The following is a 9,950-nucleotide window of genomic DNA, read 5'->3' on the forward strand; positions in this document are numbered from 1 at the left end:
AAGCAAGTTCACATCCACAAGGGCAGTCAAAAGGGAAGGCGCGCTATCCCACCTCAGGCTTTCCCTCTTGGGACACCTTTTGAACAGTAACTGGAAGAGCAGCATGTGGTGTTGGTAACCAAGAGGAAAAGGCGTCCTGGAAATCACACAAAATCAACCCCAGAGCCATCAGCTCGCGGCGGCAGCTCTGAGCTGCTGCATAGTGTGCAGTGCTCAGCCCCTCGTACCTCTCGTGAGCTGCGCCGTTCTCTGCTGCTCCTCTCTGACCTGCCTCATCAGCTGCAGGTTGTGATCACTGGCTTCCTTGTGGTTCACCATCGGGAAGGGGTAATCTTCACCTGGTGCAATATGGATTTAGTGGCCTTCAGAGAACTGATCAAGGAGAGTATACTTGATTTGCACCAGGGCAAATGCTTGTGCCTTTTTTAAACAGAAACTGCATCTAAGCTAAACTCTTCAGGAGTGCCAGTTGCTCTCCATCAAAGACTTAAGAGCTCTCATTTAGACATAAGTTCGTAAGACGCTCCAGAGATGCAATAGCGCAAGCGTGAAAGCACAAGATGTTGAAACACTCTTTAAAGACAGCCAAACATCCAAGATAGATAAACACAAAAGCAACAGCTGAGAGAGACCCAATAGTCTTAGGACGTGAGGGTGAGGCAAAACTATGTTCTCTGAAATCAGGCTTCAGTAAAAAAGCTCTAAAGGAGAATTGACAGAAGGTGGACTGCTGGTTTAATCCTTTCTCAGAAAATAAAGGCATGACTTGTGTTGGAAGTATGACTCTTCCATCTTGCACACACAATTATTTTGGATAGTTGGTAGCAGCAAAATCTTAGCAACAAATCCAAATTACCTATGATACACCCTGCTTGCTTCTGCTCCTCTTCAGATGCTGTCCAGGGCTCATAGATGTACTTGGAGGGAAAGTTCTTGAGTACGGGCAAGTACTTCCTACAAAACAGGGATAGTATGGGGGTTTATAATCCTGCAGACCATATTGGTATCTTTAAGAGAAGTGAAAACCATGCAATGCCACATTAATTCCTGCTGATCAGACTGATGCCACAATCCACTGGGGAGTCCTGAGCCTTTTAACATGGAAGAACTGTTTTTACCATAAAGAATAAATGGGTTGATTTAAAAATTACTTCAGTTGCTACTTCATTCAAAAGATCATGGTTTATAACATTTTCACTGATGTTTTAAACCTTAATAAATTGAACAACAAATTTAAAATACCTCACAAATTCTTACAAAGCAGAAAAAGTCATTTTCTGTTTCCCCTTGGCAAAGCACCAAGCCAGAGATAATGTGAGGGAAGGTGGAGATGTGGGGAAACAGAGCCGTCTGCACAGGCATCACAGCCTGCACCTACTGCAGCCAGCTATAAAATCACCCACTGCCCACGCAAAAGCCCATCAGTGCCTGATCCAGACATAAGGAAACTGAGACTTTGGAGCAGAGAGGACTCACTCAGAGCAGGAGATAAAACTGCAGTGTCTGAAATTATTCAGATCACCTACAAACCCCAGAAACACAGCACAGACTGGAGCAGGGAGCTGTGGGGAGTTTTACTCCAGTCCTTTAGAAAGAGGAGCCAGCCTGGTGATCAGAGCTGGTGCTGGAGTGACGGGTGCTCACAAACCAACACAACGCCTTGCTCAGCCATCATCTGTGCAACCCTGAGTCAGTCTCGCTGCTTCTCTGCGCCTCAGTTTCCATACGTGTTACAGAAAACCATTGCTACAGCCCTGCTTTCACGGAGATTTGTGTTTCAAACAGACCAGATCCATCAGCTCCTGCTGTCTAAGCAGCCAGGGAAGCAGAGCAGACAGTGCCATGCTACGCATCGCCCTACCGGATGTACTGCCCCTCGGGGTCCGTGCGCTTCCCAAAGCGGACAGGGCAGAAGATCCGTGTGTATTGGTGGAAGAACGCGCTGGCTGACAGCCACATCCAGTTCCCTGCGTTGATGCTGTAGTCAGCATCTAAAAGCAGCTCTTCAAACACCTGCAGACCAGGGATGGGAAGAGAAAGACAAAACCATCCCTGGAGTAGCTGCCTTCATGGCAAAAAACCCCACAACAGGCTGGAAGATGAAGGATGAAGCTCAGCGTTGTGTTGTTCTGGGCTGCCCTTCTCCCAGGGCACATGGGGAAGGCTCTCCTGCAAGATGTTTTACCATCAGGAAGTTAGAGCAGGACCTCAGGATAGAGCAACCCACAACCCAGGCTTCCTGGCCTGCTGCAGACTTAGCAGGTTTCCAACGTTCTCATCATCCCAAATCATTACACTGTGTGGACGGAGCGGCCTCTCACTGCTGCACCCAGCGCAGCGGGGTTCTGGCTTGAGCGACAGACCAGGAGATTTCATGAGCTGTGAGATCTCCAGCAAGGGAGATGGAAGCGCTGCTCCTCGGTCCCGGCTTAGGCTGCGGGGCTCACGCTTTGCAGGCATTTCTAACAAAGCCAGAACAGAGAAACCCAAAACCCAGAAGGGAACCTTCATGCCCTCTTCCCAGCTGATCCAAAGGTCTCCCCGTGTCAGGAAGCAGGCGACAGCGTGCCGAGCAAGGTGATGGATCCAGCCTTCCTGGTGCAGCTGGGTCATAATCGCATCGATCCACGGGAAACCCGTCTGTGCCTGAAGCAGAGAAGAAATATGAGCCTCCCTGAACGAAGCCCCTTCACACTTCTTCCCTCCACATCCCACCTCAACGAGCCAGCAAGGAGCGATCCCAGGGCAACAGAACAACTCTAAATTGAAAGGGAGCAGTTGTGGTAATGCATCCTGTTACCGTTTTCCATTTGTGGAGCTTCTCTGCATCCTCGTACCAACTGATCTGAAGACAGATGGGGTTCCCGGCCATTTTGGTGAAGTTTGGTGTTGCTGATGCCACTGTGTAGAAGAATTCCCTCCACAGAAGCTGCCCCTGGAGCGACGCCGGGGGCAGAGAGTGATGCTTGGCCTGCAAGAAACATACAGGGCGAAAGCTTCAGTTCTACATAACATTGCAGTCTCACTTGTTTTGTGACTGTCAACCCCAGAAAGCAAAGATTAATTTAACTGTACTGCTGGCTTCATGGCACTTTATAATGAAAGCCATGAGAATCAAAGAACCAAAGCAATGATCTATGCCCCAAACCAAAGCTGTACTCTGTTAGACCTCAGTATTACCTCAAACACCCTCCACCTACCTTCCAAAAAGTGTTGCACTGGGGTTTCTTAAACCAAATCTGCATTTATTAACTATTAACTGCTCGGCTGGCTGGATTGAGGTGGCTCAGCCATGTCTCGAGATGCTCTTCAGATTCAGGGGGACCTTAATTGTCTTGGGTTGTTTTAAACCATACTTTTCCTTAAGAATCAAACAAGTTTTCAGACATTGGGTTGGGCTTACGATATAGTTAAAACTTGTCTGAGATGCAAACAAATGCTTTCTAAAACCAAAACTGCTTGAATAGGCTAAACTGATCAAAAATTCCACTTGAACATAAAGCAGAGGTCTTGAACTTCTTGAATCTTAGGAGGGTTTTCCTGGGCTTCCCTGCTGCTTCCCGGGCTCATTGCTCCCTATTGATCATATTTATAAAACTTAACTAGGAAAAGCTGTATCTGTTCACAGATTTTTCGCACAACAAAGCCACTCACAGATCTCATAGGACACTGTGAGAGGACGACAGCAAAGTGGCATTTTTGATGCACCAGCTCTCTACCAAGATGATTAGAGGGTCAAATCCCAGCCTCACATGCCAGACACCTGAGAGTGATGGTTTTGCTTAACTATGACCACTTATTGTCTTACCTGAGCATAAATGTTTGACAACTTATAAAAAAAGGTGCGAACTGACAGACAGCCTGTGCTGAAATATGGGCTTAGGCCAGTGGTGCTTGGAAGCAGCGAGTTTGGGATTGTTCTCGGTTTAGTAAAACTTGCCACCCAGCCCTAAAATGGAAACAGAAACCCAGGTTCAGGCAGTACAAGGTGACACGCATCTGGCTAATGAAAGAGGAACCATAGAGTCAAAGAAATGTTGGGGTTGGAAGGGACCTCAAAGCTCACCCAGTTCCATCCTCCTGCCGTGGGCAGGGACACTGCTCAGTGGACCTGGTTGCTCAAAGCCCCATCCAACCTGGTCTTGAACCCCTCCAGGGATGGGGCAGCCACCACTGCTCTGGGCAACCTGGGCCAGGGCCTCCCCACCCTCAGTGTGAAGAATTTCTTTCTAATGTCTAATCTAAATCTTCCCCCTCCTCCAAATTAAAGCCATTTCCCCTCCCCCCTTCACTCCAAGCCCTTTTAAAAAGTCCCTCCTCAGCTTTCCTGGAGCACTTTCAGTACTGGAAGCTGCTCTAAAGTCTCCCCGGAGCCTTCTCTTCTCCAGGCTGAACAACCCAAACTCTCTCAGCCTGTCACGAGTTAAAAAACCTCTAGTCAATTTGCTTCTGCATCAGAGTGGCCTGATCAATGCTGTGCCTGGAAAACACTCCCACCACCCACCCTCCCATAAATGCCACCATCAAGGACAATGAAATCTTGAGACCTGGCTGCTATCCTCCTCCAAGCCCACCAGCAAGGCCACATCCTGCCTGCGGGTGCTGCGAAGCTGTGCCCTCCCAAGGGCTGGGTGATGTTGTCCCATGGGGAACAGCTCTCTGGGTCCAACATCACACCACTGAAGGGCTTTACAACTTTATGAAATTAGGAGTGGGTAAAGCATCTGCTTAAAAGCAGCCAGCACCGAGGCAGGCTGGGCTGCCAAGAGCTGAGCCTCAGTGGAGGAAATCTCAGATAGAGCTGGGAGACCTGAGCAGTTTCTTGAGGTCCAGACACAGTCCCACCTCAGCCCATCCAGAGCCTCCATCACCACCCACGGAAAATCAAGGCTGACCTGATCGTTCAAGTGTTGCTCCAGGCGCCGTAGCCCTTCGGTCTCCCCTCCTCTCCAGGGGGAAAGGTTTTCCGAGGGGATCTTCAAATCCACAGCGAGAGGCACCCTGTAACGCTCAGCCAGGCCTGGGGCAGGAGGACAACATCTCCTAATGGGAAAGAGAGGCCTTTTTCAAAGAGGGAACCGGAGCCAGAGGAGAGAGGAAGAGCCCCGCTCATTGCACACGCCAAGAGCTCCTCTGCTGCAGCACAGCCAGAGCACCAGAGAAGACAAGCCCAGACAGAAACCCCATGCTGCACTCTCCTGGAGGGTAAACTCCCCTGTTAAATTTTACATGCCTTAAAAGTTTGTCTCCATGTGCCCTGCAAAGGCTCAAGACTTTGCGCTGTGCCACCTCTTCCCTCCCAACAGCAGAATCGCATCCCCTCCATTGATAACCCTCCACGCACAGAAGTAATGCAACCTGACATCTAAACCACCTCGTTGGCATTTGGCCCTGGCTCTTCCTCAGGGCGGAGGAAAAGCACCTGCAATCTCCTGCAACCTTGGTGTTACTTACTGGAAGTCCTCAGCTGTCAGGGTTTGGACAGGCATCTCGGGGTCACCGAGCAGGGACAGGATGTGAAGGAACCTTTTGTATGTTAACGGGGGCGTCCCACCATTGAGGTCCAAAATCCTGCATAAAAAAAAAGATCACTTTTCACCATACTATAAACCAAGAAGAAAGCTGAAGCTGTCAGGGGATAGGAAGGTGACAGCACAGGCTGGAGCAGCCCCAGCTCATACAACCGAATGTGGAAATTACAGATTTTACAAGTAAAACCCCTCTGAGTGAACATGCACTCAGCCTCTCAGGGCTCAAGACGACAAAATTTGAAGCAGGACACCAGCCATAGCTTCAGTTGGGCAGCCCCGTACAGCCAGACAGAGCCAGGATGGCAGAGGACGCAGTGCTGGGCACCTCTACAGCTGCCAGAGGCATCTGGATCACAAAAAAAAAAAACAAACCACAGGTTCAGAGCAGTAAATGACTCTTCTGTGCAAGGAACCGCCTGTGTGAACAGACAGCCTGAATCCAAGATGGTGAGGCACACACATCCAGTCAGTGACTTAAATCAGGGCCTTTCCAGACCTGCAGTGCTAAGGTTGGTTCAGCATTACTGATGCCTTCTCTCCTATTATCAATTTCAGTATCTTCAGTCATTCAGCTCTGAATAACAGCTAGGATCTCAGTGTATCCAGATACCAGCGAATGTTGATTAGAAAGATTATAAGAAAATCTGATGCAAAGTATTTTTATGGAAATTTCCTATTAAATGTTAAAGAAGGGCTTCCACTCTGCTTAAAAGAGCAGCTCCTGTCAGTTCTGAAGTGAATTAAAAAGCCCAAAAGGAAAACATTAACCAGCACCCTCATGCCGGCGCAACCCAACAAATTTGCCTCCAGGAAGACTGGGGAGAGGCTCTTGATCAGGGAGTGCAGGGATAGGACAAGGGGGAATGCTTTTCATCTGAAAGAGGGGAGATAGAGATGAGACCTTAGGAAGAAATGTTTTGCATTGAGGGTCGGGAGGCCCTGGCCCAGGGTGCCCAGTGAAGTCGTAGCTGCCCCATCCCTGGAGGTGTCCAAGGTCAGGTTGGTTGGGGCTTGGAGCAACCTTGTCCAGTGGGAGGTGTCCCTGCCCATGGCAGGGGGTGAAACTGGATGGGCTTTGAGGTCCCTTCCAACACAAACCATTCCATGATTCTACGACTGCATCTGTAGGCTTCCAACACAAACCGTTCTATGAAATCTCTTCTGTTTCTCACAGCAGGACAACACAGGAAAAAACCTCCAGCAAACAGTGCTACGTTCATCTCAGATCATCCCATTTTATCAAAAGAAAGACATTAGGACACAGAAAGATCAAGATACTTGGCCTTTTCTCCCTAGTGTTTGATAATTCTAAAATAAACCATCCTGGAGACACCTCACTGGTCCTCAGATCAGCCACATACCGTTTGGTGTCATACAGACTGTGGCCCACCCGGGAAAGCACCTCAAAGCCCAGCTCTTTCCCCAGCCGGCGTATGTTGACCTCCATTTCCTTGTAAAATGGTTCCATCTCTGCATCCAGCGTCACCTGCGTGATATTCCACTGCTGGACATGGTCTCTAAGAACAGACTCATACTCTCCCTGAATAACCAGCAAGTAAGAGCCCAGCTGGCACAAATTTTTCTGGAGATCCTCCAAGGTCTGCAGCAGAAAGTGCCACCGCAGATTCCCAATGTGCATGGCGGACATCAGGAATGTCCTGTCCAGGATGTAGACAGGGTAGACGACCTCCGAGGACTCCAGTGCGGCCAGCAGCGTCGGGTTGTCATGAAGCCGAAGTCCCTTCCGGAAAAGATGAATAGTGCGATGCGGCATCCTGGCTGCTCTCAGATCTGCTGAAAGACGGAGGGAACCCTTGGCTTTCAGGGTACACAATCCCTATAGAGAACAAGAGCAATGAACAATCAGAAACACAGCCCCAAACAACGCTCTGCTCTTTGAACCACAGATCTCTTCTGTTTTTTTTTTTGTAAGGTTTTGTGAAAGTAAAGAAGAAATGGGACCAAACAGCTCTCCTCAGCCAGGTCTCACCATTAAGCCACAGCAGCATCACCTCACTCTACAGAGCAAGCTTTCTTCTCCAAATGAGTCACTCAAGTGCCACACGCTGCCTGCAGAGCCCCCCTGACCTCCACAAGCTCCACACTGCCTCTGGATTCCCCTGGCTTCACACGATGCCCGCAGCGCCCCCATCCCCACACGCTGCCTGTTGAACCCCTCAGCCCCACACTGCCTGTGGTATCCCCCTGGGCTCACATGATGCCTGCGGTGCCCCCCATAAACACACACTGCCTGTGGAGCCCCCCTGACCCCACACACTGCCTGTTGAACCCCCCCTGCCCCACACGCTACCTGCAGAGCCCCCCAGCCCCACACACTGCCTGTGGAATCCCCCTGGCCTCACACGATGCCTGTGGAGCCCCCCCGGCCCCACACGCCGCTTGCTGAGCCCCCCCGTCCCAACACACTCTTGGAAGGCTGTTCTGCCTCACTGCCCTGCACCCCACTGGGTGGATCCCAGTGCAGGGGATTGGGAGAATCGGAGCCGGTGGGGAACAGGGGGCTTTCAGGAAAGGGGATGCTGGATTCTACAATTTATGTGCTGTTACTGTACTAACTCCCCACCGAGTGGTGATGCGAGGCCAGGCAGTCTCCGGCCATGGCTGCATCGCTTCTGTTCATCAAAACTCCACCAACACTGGCAGCAAATCCACCTGACACCCGATGCATCCGCACTCTATGGAGAGGTACAGCACAGCAGAAAGCAGGGAAACTCCAGGTCAGACAGCTGGGCCTTCCCTCAAGGTCACTGGGTTGACACTCTGGGGTCTTTACAACATGTCACCCTGGGCAAAGAATGCCACACAACTGCTGCTCCCAGCTCTCCCGCTGAGGAACATTTCTCTCCCTCAGAGAGAAATAGGGGGGACTATGGTACAGGATGGGGACTCTTGATGGGAGGGGGCGAAGGGACAGGACGGGGACCCGCCTGGGGTGGGGGCAGGGACGCGGCCCCTCGCCCCGCTGTTACCTCCGTCCCCTCCGGAGCCCCTCCCGCCGTGTCCGGTTACACAACACCCGATGTGGGAAGGGGGTGGAGCGCTCGGGGAGGGACAACGCGGCTCGGAAGCGGCGGTGGATGCGGTCCCCAGCCCGGCCCCCGCTCCTCCCACCGGTTCCAGCTCCCCACCTCCACGGTTCCCGCTCTTTCCCCCCGCTCCACTTCCGCCCCGGTCCCCGTTCCTCCCGCCGATTCGGGCTCTCCCACACCCCGTTCCACTCCCCCTTCGTCCCGCCCTCCTGCCCGGTTCCCTCTCCCCCCACCTACTGCTTTCCAGTTCCTGCGCTCTCTGGCCCCGCCCCTCCACACAACCCCGCCCCCTCCACCCAAGCCCCGCCCCCAGAGTACCTTTCCCCGGGGGCCGTGGCTCACGTGCCGCCCCGACAGCCTCCTCCAATAGCAGGGCCTCCCATTCCAGTGGCCACCGCCCAGTGGGCGGGGCAGGGCGAGAACCAATCAGCGCCATAGCTGCCCTGGGGCGGGGCTACAGCCCAGGCACCTCCCCCGGTTGCTGGGCAACGGCTCCAGTCCCGCCCTCACCGTGCAGGGCCGCGTGCCACCGGCATCGAGGGGCCGAACGGGGGGGGGGGGGGTTCGTTAGGGTAAGGGGCTAATTAGGGTCATGATGAGGGCGAGGCTGAAAGGTAGGGCCTTGGAGGGCCGGGGCAGATACAGGTGGGGGTTGGAGGTGGGTGGTGCAGTCCGGAAGGGCCTGTGGTGAAATAGGGGAGGGGATTGGCTGATGGGGTTAGGTAAGGGCTGGGAGGAAGGGCGAGTTGGGCTTGGGGGAGGGCAGGTGGGCCCGGAGGGGGGCAGGTGGGGAGGCAGGTAGGGCCTGTGGGGGCTGGGTGGGGGTGTGCTGGTGGCACCTGTGGGGAGCGGTAAGGCCGGGTGGGACAGGTGGGGCCTGGAGGATGGGGCAGGGCAGGGGGCACATGGGGCTTGCTGGGGGGGAGGTAGGGCCTGAGAGGGGAGGAAGTGGGGTTTAGAGGCACTGCTGGGGGTTGCAGGGGTTGGGGGACAGGAGGGGCAAGTGGGGCTTGGAGGGGCAGGTACAGGCAGGGGCACCAGGGCTCTGATTGTCCGGCACCCCCAGACTCACCACTACCAATTTGTCAATATTACAACAGCCTTTACGATCTTCTCTATTGGCTTTAGGAACTAATCAGTGGCTGTTACCAAAAGTGTTACCAGAGTAGGAAAAGAGGAGGAAGAGAACAATGAATTGATAGTAAATGCACTCGGTGTGATCCAAGATAACATTTCTTTGTCTCTCAGTTGTATACAAGGACAATTATGGATGCAGTCAGTGGCTGCCTTAACTATAAGAGAAGGTAGCGAAGGCACTTTCCCCACCGAAATTCAGAAATTGTTTGGGACAGTGCCACTGACTTAGAAA

The 9,950-nt window shown here is 52.5% G+C and overlaps 1 protein-coding gene across 11 annotated transcripts; it reads right to left on the bottom strand.

Moving 5' to 3' along the window:
- Window positions 1–42: 42 nt before the first annotated feature.
- LOC104054239 (cryptochrome-1) lies at window positions 43–8,952 on the bottom strand. 11 transcript variants are annotated; one of them, XM_054087380.1, is made up of 10 exons: window positions 8,116–8,511; window positions 6,893–7,368; window positions 5,455–5,571; window positions 4,896–5,043; window positions 3,809–3,949; window positions 2,801–2,971; window positions 2,506–2,646; window positions 1,862–2,013; window positions 857–954; window positions 49–338 (listed from the first exon to the last, which is right to left on the bottom strand). In XM_054087380.1, exons 1-10 carry the CDS (start codon window positions 8,218–8,220, stop codon window positions 214–216), a joined length of 1,674 nt encoding a protein of 557 aa, XP_053943355.1. In that variant the 5' UTR covers window positions 8,221–8,511; the 3' UTR covers window positions 49–213. The 11 variants fall into 11 exon arrangements, with proteins under 11 accessions (XP_053943359.1, XP_053943355.1, XP_053943358.1 ...); XM_054087383.1 differs by lacking the exon at window positions 8,116–8,511 and adding an exon at window positions 7,522–7,694 and having other exon boundaries at window positions 50–338; window positions 6,893–7,322; XM_054087390.1 differs by lacking the exon at window positions 8,116–8,511 and adding an exon at window positions 8,900–8,915 and having other exon boundaries at window positions 51–338; window positions 6,893–7,322.
- Between the last annotated feature and the right edge of the window lie 998 nt (window positions 8,953–9,950).

The sequence above is a fragment of the Cuculus canorus genome, chromosome 24, assembly GCF_017976375.1.
Source record: "Cuculus canorus isolate bCucCan1 chromosome 24, bCucCan1.pri, whole genome shotgun sequence".
Taxonomy (NCBI): Eukaryota; Metazoa; Chordata; class Aves; order Cuculiformes; family Cuculidae; genus Cuculus; species Cuculus canorus.